The sequence below is a fragment of the Argopecten irradians genome, chromosome 1 (assembly GCF_041381155.1).
Source record: "Argopecten irradians isolate NY chromosome 1, Ai_NY, whole genome shotgun sequence".
Taxonomy (NCBI): Eukaryota; Metazoa; Mollusca; class Bivalvia; order Pectinida; family Pectinidae; genus Argopecten; species Argopecten irradians.
In genome coordinates, this window is record NC_091134.1 from 54,158,226 (window position 1) to 54,173,235 (window position 15,010).

The 15,010-nt window shown below is 34.6% G+C and overlaps 1 protein-coding gene across 1 annotated transcript in view; it reads left to right on the forward strand.

Moving 5' to 3' along the window:
• Positions 1 to 10,707, forward strand: part of LOC138333474 (cation-independent mannose-6-phosphate receptor-like) — a 39,350-nt gene extending 28,643 nt beyond the window's left edge. Inside the window, 13 exon segments of the mRNA XM_069281880.1 lie at positions 476 to 671; positions 955 to 1,031; positions 1,363 to 1,520; positions 1,891 to 2,036; positions 2,398 to 2,542; positions 2,987 to 3,052; positions 3,685 to 3,762; positions 4,286 to 4,440; positions 5,157 to 5,257; positions 7,772 to 7,857; positions 8,128 to 8,280; positions 8,556 to 8,619; positions 9,960 to 10,707. Coding sequence (XP_069137981.1) covers positions 476 to 671; positions 955 to 1,031; positions 1,363 to 1,520; positions 1,891 to 2,036; positions 2,398 to 2,542; positions 2,987 to 3,052; positions 3,685 to 3,762; positions 4,286 to 4,440; positions 5,157 to 5,257; positions 7,772 to 7,857; positions 8,128 to 8,280; positions 8,556 to 8,619; positions 9,960 to 10,124 — 1,590 coding nt within the window. The 3' untranslated portion in view covers positions 10,125 to 10,707.
• Positions 10,708 to 15,010: the final 4,303 nt, after the last annotated feature.

The following is a 15,010-nucleotide window of genomic DNA, read 5'->3' on the forward strand; positions in this document are numbered from 1 at the left end:
AGCTTGGACCAGCTTTTAAATTTTTTTTCCCAATCAAATTCATAGGCATACCTTATTATATGGATAAAAAAAGTCTTTATCTTTTATACAAGTACATACAAGTACTATAGTGTTCTTCTAAACATAATAAGAATCATAAAACTTTGAGGTCAGTGTCATAAAGTCTAAAATTTAAGATAACTTTTATCACATAATTACTACAACCTACACATCAAAAAAGCTCAAACTCTAGTCAGTACAAACAGTTCAAGGTGTAACCACATTTTATGATGATGTTATAATGAATTTCCAGCCAATGAAAAGTGCTCAAGGTTATATTACACTTGTGAGACTGACATGCAAAACTATCACATTAACTAAGTCACTGGATATCAGGTGGATTATGTGATATATTGTAGTAATATGAAAACAGGTAAAACATGTTTTAGTACCTATTATTAACAAGTACAGTACTAAATTTGTGTTTTGTTTATAGATTGTAAAAGACGGTTACAGATATTCAGTGCACGTCTGTAACAAAGTGACAACAGCCGCCCCAGGATGTGAGTCGGCAGGTGTGTGTCAGACCCAGGGTAATACAGCAATCTCCTACGGCAATGTGGCTCACAGAACCATGTCTAAGACCGGCAACGTCATACAGCTGGAGTATACAGATGGAGATCCATGTGAAGGTAGAATTTATTATTGCTAACAACATACAAACGTATACATACTGTTTCAATAAAGGTAGTTTTAATGAAGTGCAAATAGCGTTACATTTGTCGTTCCCATCCCATTGCATCGTTTTATGCTCTGTCCATGAAATGGTTATGGGCTTATTGTGTTACCATGTCTGTCCTATCTCATCAGGTCTCATTCTGATTACATATGGAGGATGGGGCATTAATGTTTTACAAATATTCTTATTTATATTGTTTTCAAGCAGTTGTTGCTGATATTTGGTTCTTTTTTCAGACAATGAGAAGAAAGGAAGCGTCATTACTTTTGACTGTGATAATTCTGGTGTAGTAGGCCAACCCAAGGTCACTTACGTAAGTAGCCAGCCAATCCAATAACGTACTAGGTATCCAATAGATGTTTAATTTTGTGAGGAGAATGGTCTCATATTCACGATATAAATTTTCATGCATTGTCAGTTTCTTACAGTAATACACTATACAGGTAATACTTCTTACCAATCTTTTATTGCATTCACAGGTATATAAATTTGTGGAGATTAAAAGGAAATATATTGAAATTACTTCCCACAAACAAAAGCAGCTACACAGTAATCCATTTGATATAGCACATACATTAGACACAAAGGACAGTAAGTAATCTTGTTTTATGTAGTTATTTAAAGAACCTGTTGTTTATTTTCAGGTTGGACAATGCCAGGCCCTGTTTTACTGGAGAACTTGTGTGGTGTGTCCCAGAGTGGCTCCTGCTTGTTCTCTTGGCTTTAATTACAAAAGCTACGATCTCAGTATGCTGTCAAGTGAAACTGGTGGCTGGAATCTTACTGATAGCAAGGGCAACAGGTAAGGTCGAGGTTACTTAAAATTGTCATAAGGGCATCAGGCAAGGTCAAGGTTACTTAAAATGGTCACAGGGCAACAGGCAAGGTCAAGGTTACTTAAAATTGTAGCTAGGGCAACAGGCAAGATCAAGGTTATTACCTAAACATAGAGGCCAAGAAACTGATGGGTGAGGTAAATTTTAGTGATGAGATCAAGGTAATTGAAAGGTCAGTTCAAGGTCACCTAAAATCAACTGATACACATTGGATAGATATTTATCTTGTTTGTTATTGATATTAAGAAAATTAGTAAGAAGTTTCAGATTATAAAAGTGTTGTTACCACGGTATTTGTGTGTTACATTGGTAATAATGGATTTGGTATGTTCACAGATACTGGATCAATATTTGTCAGTCGGTGACAAATGGCCCCACAAATTCTGAGGAATGTCCACATATGGTAGCAGCATGGCGTAAGACTCCCAGCGGACTGGTTCACAGACTTGGACTCATCAGTACACAGAAACTAAATATGGACAGTAAGTATTCGAGTCAGAATTAGGGTTCATCAGTACACTCAGTCAGAAACTCACAATTCACTGTAAGTACACTCAAGTCAGACTTGAGGCTCATCTGTACAAAGAAACAGTTAGTAAGATACCATGTAAGGACAGAAGCACGGTCAAACTGCATGGTTTGAAATAGGATAGCGGCCATTAGAGGCATATACCACATTTGCAGACATGCCTGCCAGTTAAAGGCATTCACTTAAAAGTAACATTGCAGTTAAAGAGGTCTGGTGGCCATACAATAGGCTTTTGTTATAATTTCATTCAAATGTTACATCCATTTGCGATAAGTTGTGGTAGAATTTCAATTTCTTTTGAATTCTATTTGTAGCTGATCAAAAGACACTAATTCTTCAGTACTTCCAAGGTGACACAGCATGTTCCAACACCAAACGTAGAAGTGACAACCCTAGTGCCCAGACTATGATTAAGTTTACCTGTGGTAACACTGTTGGGGGCCCAGTCTTTATTGAAAGGTTTGTCATCCCACTAGTGGATAAAATTGTTTTATATAGCTCGTATTACATTGGCAGTAGATTAAGGCATAAATTGATTTTCAGTATGGGCTAGTAGTGTTATTGGTATATCAAAAGATAGCTTTTGACCCAGCCAATTTTATTTCCATTGACTTCATGACATGCACGAATATGAATGCAATTATTTACCTCCCACAAGTTTCTTATTTAAACAGATATATAGTGATTATTGATTGGTTGGTTTGTTACCTGGTAACACCCCCATAAAGAATTGGTCATTGTACATAGGTCAAAGAAGTAATATAATATAGATAAAAGTGTCGAATGCAACAGCCTATACTCTCTTTCAATATCAAAATTGTAACCCTTTTGTAAAAATGTAAAATGTGTAAAAAAAAAAAAAAAACACCCTGGTTCAATCTTTATCTCTGTGTTTTATTTCAGGGATAACGGAGGTGAATGTGTTTTTGAGTTCCACTGGAAGTCTAAGGTCGCCTGTAACATCATAAGGTATGGATGTGAACATAAAAAATTTGTTTATCCGATAAACCATCTGATGTCTGGTGAATATTTGCCGCTAGTACAATATAACCCTGAGCAGTTTCTATTGGCTGTGTTTTGTAGAAATCCTTAGTAACCTCATCATACATTATGTATAGACAAACATGTCAGGAATGACTATGGTGCTGTAAAATAACTGCTCTTAATTGCTTAAGATTTTACTGAAGAAAATCTAGGATTTCATAATTATTTAATATACACAAATTAAAATGTATATCAAAGTATGTTCATATGATATAAGGTTTCCAAAAATAAATTTGTATTTGAGTTTTGAACTTCTTGCCAAAGCTGTTCCCAAGGATAACTATTTCTGTGACTTGTTTCATAGAAAAACACAAAGTTTATGCCCATTTAAATTACCGGTATCCATCTTATAGTAATTTGATATATAGAATCTCAGAATTTTGAATGTGAAATATGCATCAATTTACATTGACCTCTCTATTACACACTTGTATAGCTACATATAATTGTGGTGTCTTGTAATGACATGAAGTTGGGTAGTTATCTATAAAGGTATATAAAATAATTCTGACTCTGTGTTGAGATTCTTAGCTTACATTATTTGTTACAATTTATAGTCAGGCAGTTAAGGACAAAGATGGAGCTGTGACTGACCCAGAGACAGGCAGTGTTATCTACCTCAACAAACTGTATGGGTAAGTTTAGCACACATACATTTTCTTATCCAAGTTCAGTGAGGTGTGAGGCACATGTAAAACGAATCATTAACTGAAATATTTACTGTATGCTGCAATATGAAATACGTGTTGTGTAGAATTTTGTGTAGGTTTTGTAGTTACTATATGGAACTATGAAAATAAAAACAATGAAATATATTTTGGAGATTATTGGAATACTGCACCAAGACTTACCATGATAATTCTACTCCCAAAATAATTTGAAAATACTGATCCATGAAAGAAAGTATTCACAGAGGTCAATACGAACATGTTTATTGGAAATTTACCATTTTTTTCCTCAAGCTGGAATCAGTTGTTAAGATAGGCAGTATTACTACTGATATGACCAATCCAGATAGAGCTAACATGACTACCAGCAAGCTATGAGGGAGCACTATAGTAATTCATGCACAAATGACCATCCTAGATAAAAAGTGTCAGACTGTTATTGATCTTGTTTAGTGTTTTAAGGAGCTTTGTATACATATAAATGTTCTAGGTCAAACAAAGTACCCATCAATGACTCGACGTACTATGACCTTGACCTCTCTGGGTCAGCAGGCAGTTGTACAGATTCTGTGGTATGTCTCCATGACGACACATCACCATCACAAAGTATTGGAGCATTCTCAAAAAGAAAATTCTCTTTTGAAGGTAAGAAAATGATTTTTTGTACATTTTAAGCAATAGTTAAGAAAAAAACACTTTGGCTTGTTAAAGCTTCATAATACACTATTGAAACTACTCTAACATTTAGAAGAGCCATTAGCCATATGAAACATACAGTAATCTTTTGATACAGATGCTTTATCTAAGGTACAAAGGACTTTGCACAAAATGCTGAATTGAACCCTAAATTGCCCGTATGGGAATTTTCATTACAAAATGCTGAATTGAACCCTAAATTGCCCGTATGGGAATTTTCATTACAAAATGCTGAATTGAACCCTAAATTGCCCGTATGGGAATTTTCATTACAAAATGCTGAATTGAACCCTAAATTGCCCGTATGGGAATTTTCATTACAAAATGCTGAATTGAACCCTAAATTGCCCTTATGGGAATTTTCATTACAAAATGCTGAATTGAACCCTAAATTGCCCGTATGGGAATTTTCATTACAAAATGCTGAATTGAACCCTAAATTGCCCTTATGGGAATTTTCATTACAAAATGCTGAATTGAACCCTAAATTGCCCGTATGGGAATTTTCATTACAAAGTGCTGAATTGAACCCTAAATTGCCCGTATGGGAATTTTCATTAATCATCCATAAACTAAACTATAGATCAAGTCTCATCCATGTTGTAGAACCCGTTTCCAGTTTAAAAACAATGTACATATTTGAAAAAAATGATTGTTTTTTTTAGATGGGCAACTGGAAGCAGAGTATGAGTCGGATAAAATATGTCTCACAGATAGAAAGAAAAAGGTCAAGGCCATAATATCATTCCACTGTAATGATAGTCCGGTAAGTAACACTCCAACTAAAGTAAACCTTTGATAAAATGCACTGTTGCAATGACCTCAAATGCTACAGATGAGTTTTTGTGCAGAGGCACCTTTTCTCAATTTATTACATATCTCTGGAATTTCTTTCCTGGTTCATACAGTGACCTATACATCACAGTGACCTATACATCACAGTGACATATACAGTGACCTATACATCACAGTGACCTATACATCACAGTGACCTATACATCACAGTGACCTATACATCACAGTGACCTATACATCACAGTGACCTATACATCACAGTGACATATACTCACAGTGACCTATACATCACAGTGACCTATACATCACAGTGACCTATACATCACAGTGACCTATACATCACAGTGACCTGACCTATACATCACAGTGACCTATACATCACAGTGACCTATACATCACAGTGACCTATACATCACAGTGACCTATACATCACAGTGACCTATACATCACAGTGACCTATACATCACAGTGACCTATACATCACAGTGACCTATACATCACAGTGACCTATACATCCTATACATCACAGTGACATATACATCCTATACATCACAGTGACCTATACATCACAGTGACCTATACATCACAGTGACCTATACATCACAGTGACCTATACATCACAGTGACCTATACATCACAGTGACCTATACATCACGGTGACCTATACATCACAGTGACCTATACATCACAGTGACTTATACATCACAGTGACCTATACATCACAGTGACCTATACATCACAGTGACCTATACATCACAGTGACCTATACATCACAGTGACCTATACATCACAGTGACCTATACATCACAGTGACCTATACATCACAGTGACATGAATACATCACAGTGACCTATACATCACAGTGACCTATACATCACAGTGACCTATACATCACAGTGACCTATACATCACAGTGACCTATACATCACAGTGACCTATACATCACAGTGACCTATACATCACAGTGACCTATACATCACAGTGACCTATACATCACAGTGACCTATACATCACAGTGACCTATACATCACATACCTAGTGACCTATACATCACAGTGACCTATACATCACAGTGACCTATACATCACAGTGACCTATACATCACAGTGACCTATACATCACAGTGACCTATACATCACAGTGACCTATACATCACAGTGACCTATACATCACAGTGACCTATACATCACAGTGACCTATACATCACAGTGAACCTATACATCACAGTGACCTATACATCACAGTGACCTATACATACATCACAGTGACATATACATCACAGTGACCTATACATCACAGTGACCTATACATCACAGTGACCTATACATCACAGTGACCTATACATCACAGTGACCTATACATCACAGTGACCTATACATCACAGTGACCTATACATCACAGTGACCTATACATCACAGTGACCTATACATCACGGTGACCTATACATCACAGTGACCTATACATCACAGTGACATATACATCATACTATCACAGTGACCTATACATCACAGTGACCTATACATCACAGTGACTATACATCACAGTGACCTATACATCACAGTGACATATACATCACAGTGACCTATACATCACAGTGACCTATACATCACAGTGACTATACATCACAGTGACATATACATCACAGTGACCTATACATCACAGTGACCTATACATCACAGTGACCTATACATCACAGTGACTATACATCACAGTGACATATACATCACAGTGACCTATACATCACAGTGACTATACATCACAGTGATACATCACAGTGACCTATACATCACAGTGACATATACATCACAGTGACATATACATCACAGTGACCTATACATCACAGTGACCTATACATCACAGTGACTTATACATCACAGTGACCTATACATCACAGTGACTATACATCACAGTGACCTATACATCACAGTGACCTATACATCACAGTGACCTATACATCACAGTGACATATACATCACAGTGACCTATACATCACAGTGACCTATACATCACATGACTTACATCACAGTGACTATACATCACAGTGACCTATACATCACAGTGACCTATACATCACAGTGACCTATAACCTCACGGTGTACATCACAGTGACATATACATCACAGTGACCTATACATCACAGTGACCTATACATCACAGTGACCTAGTGACCTATACATCACAGTGACCTATACATCACAGTGACATATACATCACAGTGACCTATACATCACAGTGACCTATACATCACAGTGACCTATACATCACAGTGACCTATACATCACAGTGAACGTTTTCCTGTCTACTGTTACTATGTATGCTGTCTCTGGAACCTCAACACTGTGTGATAGTCGATTTGAACAATGTGTTTGACCTGCATTAAAAAAAAAATGGTCAAGGTTTTGTTTTGCGCTGCTTTCAGAAATGAACTTTAACACACCAATTTATTTTGTTCCATTACTATCTTCATTGTCTCATTTATCCACAGATGATACCAATACTATTGTCACGATCTAAAGATTGTGTTCATATGTTCCGATGGGAAAACCCTGTGGCCTGTTTACACCCAAATGTGTGAGTACATCCATCATACGGTCATTGTATCGTTGTCCTCTTTACTGTTCAACAAAGGTTTCTTAGTGTAACGGTAATTTTGTTTGCTGTTTATGGCTTTGAATCTTTCCATAAAATATAAATTCTTTACATTATATGCTTATTGAAATGATTTGTTTCTGCTCAGTGAAATTCATAATCTACTCTGTATGATGTTGGTCTAGAAATTCTCTTGATGTTTTACTCTACAATGTAAATATATTTTGATAAGTTCCTGCGTTATGATTTCAGAGAGATTATTTCACCGACAGATACAGCGAAGGCGAATGCCGTGGCGGCTGCAGCAGTAAATAAGGGGAAGACTATAGGCACGGTGATGGCTGTGTTTGGAGTGGCCATCCTTGTCTGTGTTCTACTTATTGTATTCCATAAAAAGGAACGCAGGTAAGAAAATACGGCCTCCTGTTAGGATATAAATATGTGGCATGTATGGCCATCCTTGTCTGTGTTCTACTTATTGCATTCCATAAAAAGGAACGCAGGTAAGAAAATATGGCCTCCTGTAAGGATATAAATATGTGGCATGTATGATGTCAATATCCGCTTGACAAAATATAAAATTCCATTAGCACATATACTTTATAGTTTACATGTCATAGCACTTTTCACAGTGAACATTCCTTGGACTCACAGATAAAAAATTTGTATTCTGTTTACAGGGATTCCTGCCTACAGAGGGTTCGGTCAGTGGTGAAAAAAGACACAGAATACAGATATTCTATGGTAAGATTCTAGCGTACCAATACATATACATAGTGTTCATTATAGAATTTTCAACCATCAATTAACCCGGTGTCATCGGTTTTCGACGGCGGAACACCAAAATAGATTTTTACACATGATGCCAAACATATTAATTTCAAATCGTTAGTTATATGTTTCAGGAGTATATGTTGATAATGTTTTTGTGTAATCTTTCATAAATTTCATCAACTAAATGAAGCATTGAATCGGCAAACACGTCAATGCTTACCTTTGGCTTATGCGTACTACGTCATCAGAATTCGACGTTCATTTAAATGTGTCAATTATTGGCTACGCTGGCCCATAAGTGACGTAAAAAATATTGACAATAAGCGTCCTTATATGAGTTGAAACGATAACACACGAAAAAAAAACTCTTTTAAATAATTTCAAACATTTAGGAACAAGTTTTTGAAATAGTCATGTTTTGATACCATAAATAACTTATTGTCTTCTGCTGTTTTTCTTGTTTCAGTAACAGCAGATGTTAGGCATCCGATTACGCCTCATTATCATATTTTGAATTATAGGGTCGTTTGCCTGAAAATAATAATAATTTCTGATAGATTATATTCTTAGAGAATGTATATAATGGTATACACATCTAATCAATAGAGATTGATCAGATATTGTAAATCGAGTATGCAGCTTATAATCTGACGTCTGTGGGTTTTCATATGTTTTCCTTCCCCACAGAGTCTCCGCCCACTTCCGTCACATGATATTTATGGCATGCGATGTTAACAAAGCGGACGATATCTTTGTGTGTGATTGGGGGTCTATTACAATAATTTTATGGGTCTTAAAAAGGAGTTTACAAAATAATTATGTAAATTTTGGTTTTATCAACAACTTATAATAAGAGTAAGAATTACTTATCATAAGAATCATCATAACCGAACAAAAATCACGACAGCAATGCAAAAGAGTACTGGCATCAAAACGTGGTCTCTATGACCCCATTATGACCCATGACGTCGCGTTTGACTGGGATGTATTTGATCGTCAAAAAACTAATGACCGTCGAAAACACAACATATTGGAATAATACTGGCCATATATGGTATCAAAGCAAAAAAAATTTGTTTGTCGATCAAAAATATACAAGGAATATAAATAATAAAGTACAATATGAAAAATTTAGATACAATGTTAATGGAAGGAAAAGCCTGTAAAATACTTCGTTTGATCTTGATGATAAATAAAACCATATCGGTATCATCTGTATTTTATACATCTGAATGGCTGGTAGACACATACTATTACTTTGCTATGTATATATAAGATTTAGCATTTTCATCTGTATGTTTTGCCCTCAGTTACCTGATGCTATTGGAAATGACGAGGATGATGAAGACATTTTAGGAGCGGCAAATAATACAGCTGAGCCGGATGAACCACAGGCTGTCAATGTGATTTCTATAGAGAGAGACACGAAAGTGGACAGTTACCATGATGACAGTGATGTGGACTTACTCGAGTGAAGTTGAACCATGTTTGGCTTTCTGTGATAAAGAGAGGTATGAACTCTCGGAGATGTGATAATCCGTACAGAGCTGTTCACTCTGTGTTGTGATTTATTTCCAAATACCCATTACGTTATTCCAGTTGTTGCCCTGCTGTTCACTTCCTATTCAGATTTGAAGAATGTTTCACGAGTAAGTGATGTAAAGGTGTTAACCAAGCCCAGTAAAATAACCTAGAAATCTCTTCAAAACCATTGAATCATTAAAAGATAACTTGTAATAAATTGTCTCCCCTTGAATAAAGAATGAATTGATATGCTTAGACAGAATGTACGACAAAGGCTTCATTCTTCTAGGTTTCCAGTTGTACCCACAAGAGAATATTACAGACTATTTATCTCATGCTTGTATATATTATGTGGGTGTACATTTTGTTGGCTTATTTATCATGAGTGATGTTTAAAAGAATTGAGTGCTTTTAATTCCGCCCTTGCATGTTACTGAGTTATCTGCTGTTGAAAGTAGGTATTTATTGTTACATTGTTGATTTGGGCATGAAAATTACAATATTTTGATAATCTTTTTTGGCAAAAAAAAATAATAATACAATGCTACATTCAATACATACCCGCAAGAGCAGATAACTAAACAGTATGCAAATACTGAGTGAGTTCTGGAAAATTTAATGTGAGGTCAGTGGTATTGGTAAAGGAAGTGAAAGATGGCTGAAAGGAGGACTTTTACATTGATGCTGTTAGAAGGAATAAATAATATTTTGGGTAAATGTTTCCATTGTCCTTTCTGAATGGTTGATGTGTGATTTATGTCATCTGGAAACTAATTAATTTTACATCATATCAATGTTAAACTTCATGCTATCATGTTTAGGAGATGTTAATGATCATTCAATATTTGTACATGTTTCTGTGTGAGATGGAATGTTAATGATCATTCAATATTTGTACATGTTTCTGTGTGAGATGGAATGTTAATGATCATTCAATATTTGTACATGTTTCTGTGTGAGATGGAATGTTAATGATTATTCAATATTTGTACATGTTTCTGTGTGAGATGGAATGTTAATGATCATTCAATATTTGTACATGTTTCTGTGTGAGATGGAATCATCCTGTGCTATTGATGAGTGCTGCTCCCTACTTCTTATGGATCATGCTTATTGTGTAATACACAAATACAACATATCCTGTTTAATGCAGTAATGTATTTCAGATATTTTATTTATTTAGACTTTTTTATCTTTTGTTAATATAACATTTGTTATTTGCTTTCATTGATGGTTTTGTAAAGCTCATAATTTCCTATCTTGAATACTTTTACCTTAATAATATACCATTCAAGAACAGAAACTAAATGGAGATTAAGCCATTTATTATGTTATTGGTTGAAAGGGGGAAAATAAGCAATAAAATAATCACACAGAAGTATAGAAGAGATTGCCATAATAATGACGCCATTTCTTGTTTCTTGTGCCATAGCACTAGACTTGTTAACATGATGATAATATTTACTTTTGGCATAGGCAACACTTTCTCATTTAGAACAAAACATGTGGGACTTATGCACTTGCTAATCATAATGGCATTATTAAGTCCAGTATTTGTCTTGAAATCTGACATTTACACAATTTGTTCTTGGTCTTATTGGAAAAATTTAAGAAAATATGAATATATACTGTAATAATTTTGATGTCATTCGTTATAACTTTTACAGTTTCCTTTGGATGTAAACTAAGGTACATATAGGGTACCTATTGATAGAGGTTAATGTTCCTAAATAAATCCTACACCAGTAGTTTAGTTAGTGCTTTGTAGCTCTGTACATGTGCTAAGTTCAATAACTGAGATTATAAGTTAAAATTAAGTTTTATACTCGAAATATGCATGAAATGCTTAAATTATTATTTTGTTGTACCCAGATATAATTTTGTAGTACAAGATACCTAAGCGACGTGGCTAAAGTTACAATTTACCGTTGATATGTCCTGTCTTCCAGTCATTGTTACATCTCAAAAATCACAATCACCAGAAGGTGGGACTTACCAACTGCAAATCCTATTTCACTTTTATAGTTTTGGTATCCCGAAATTGACGTATCGAATAATTATTTTGTAGTTATCATTGTCAGTTGTGTTATTATTATTTAACAGTGAAACTTGTCATCAATTGTGTTATTATTATTTACAGATATGTTCACATTTATAATGCTCTTCCTATCAACTCCTTGTTGGATTTTCTCCACATGCTGTATTAACATATTGATAAGTTACATATCTGTCGTAATCGTTTGACCAATTTAATACTATCTGTAACTCAACCTTATTAAGTTGCAATATTGACCAGATATTGTGGTGTATTCAGAGATTGAAGACGATAACCACCTGAAGCTTTTCCTAATAACATCATATCTCATTAATCTTTGTGATACTGAAAAATATTATAATGTGTTCATATCGTTACTTGGAAAATCCTCAAATGTCCTCCAAAACTCCCTGCGTGTATAAGTTGTTGAAGGAAATAGAGAAATTGTTGAATGTTAAAAGGGAATAATGTTATTGTATGTCTTTGTTTCTTAGTGCTTGATATGCTGTATAAAGCAACTGTTTAAGTGGAGGAAAAAATATTAAGATAATTTCATGTTAGGTCTCTCATTATTCCTGCTTTGCATTAATAGTACCTATACAGCTCTAAGGCACCAGATTTTTTAGAATTTTAAGCTCTAATTTATACACAAGTTAAGTATATTTAATGAAACCCAATAGAAGAATTCATTATGTTATACAATTGACTAATAATGACTACATTAATAATTCTTGAGTGTCAAAATTAACTAGCCAATCAGAAGCTTATCAATATGCTGATATATTTTGATTTTTAAGTCAGAATGCTCGTTGAAATACAAGTCTATAATATAGTTGTTTGTTAAATCAGTCCTTTCTTAACAGGTCCTTACCGACCCTCCATTGATCTGCATCTATTGGAAAATCATGACTGCCTGTCATTATGAAGTTGGACCAATGTGTGCTCAATGGTGATTTGATTGAACTATTTTTTGAAGACATGCTACTTTATTAAAATGACCTTAAAAGGTTAATTAATAATATGTGGTGTCAGAGTTGTCATTGCACCTTTAGTGAAGTTTCCTTTTCATCCATTAAAATTATGTGCTGGGACCAAGCAGGAGAATTTAACAGATACAAACGGTCTTACCATGTGAGAAGTTAGCTGTTTGAATGGATGATTTCTGGTTATCTTGACAATATAAAAGATTTCTATTTCACCAAATTTTCTATTCATTGCTTTATACCTATTCCAAAGGAATCCAATTTCCTTCATTTCAAGTATTCATTATTGAATAATTTTCAAATGATTAAGCAACATGCTTTGTCTTCATAAGTGAGAATGGTGTTAAATATGATGGAGTACTAGTTCTGAGACCAGAATCCATCAATTATTTCTTACTAACTAACTCAGATCGCCTTTGAATAGTACTTGAAGTGATTCACAGACTACAACAGAGGTTCATGTGCACTTCAAAGCAAACAGATAACATTTCTACTAAAAGTGAGATCCAAAGATTTGCTATTACATTTAAGATATCCTGAAATTAGGAATGTTTTAAAGTATAATTGTATACCAAGCGACCTGTTATATTAAACATTTATAAGATTGTTTAAAATACTAATGCATGTTAAAAGATTTTTATGCTAAAAAGAAAGGCAATATCAAACTCCTCCAAAAATTGAGGACAATAACTTGATAAGCTCGATGAACAAGCTTACACGGATCTATCAAACACATGACATTGACTACCATTGGATACCATTTACTAAAGATATTCACGAGATCTATCAAAAACATGACTTTGACTACCATTGGATACCATTTAAAAACGATATCACGAGATCTATCAAAAACACGTGACATTGACTACCATTGGATACCATTTACTAAGGATATTCACGAGATCTATCAAACACATGACATTGACTACCATTGGATACCATTTACTAAAGATATTCACGAGATCTATCAAACACATGACATTGACTACCATTGGATACCATTTACTAAAGATATTCACGAGATCTATCAAACACATGACATTGACTACCATTGGATACCATTTACTAAAGATATTCACGAGATCTATCAAACACATGACATTGACTACCATTGGATACCATTTACTACTGATATTCACGAGATCTATCAAACACATGACATTGACTACCATTGGATACCATTTACTACTGATATTCACGAGATCTATAAAACACATGACATTGACTACCATTGGATACCATTTACTAAAGATATTCACGAGATCTATCAAACACATGACATTGACTACCATTGGATACCATTTACTAAAGATATTCACGAGATCTATCAAACACATGACATTGACTACCATTGGATACTTTACTAAACGATATTCACGAGATCTATCAAAACACACGTGACATTGACTACCATTGGATACCATTTACTAAAGATATTCACGAGATCTATCAAACACGTGACATTGACTACCATTGGATACCATTTACTAAAGATATTCACGAGATCTATCAAACACATGACATTGACTACCATTGGATACCATTTACTAAAGATATTCACGAGATCTATAAAACACATGACATTGACTACCATTGGATACCATTTACTAAAGATATTCACGAGATCTATCAAACACATGACATTGACTACCATTGGATACCATTTACTAACGATATTCACGAGATCTATCAAACACATGACATTGACTACCATTGGATACCATTTACTACTGATATTCACGAGATCTATCAAACACATGACATTGACTACCATTGGATACCATTTACGAAAGATATTCACGAGATCTATCAAACACAT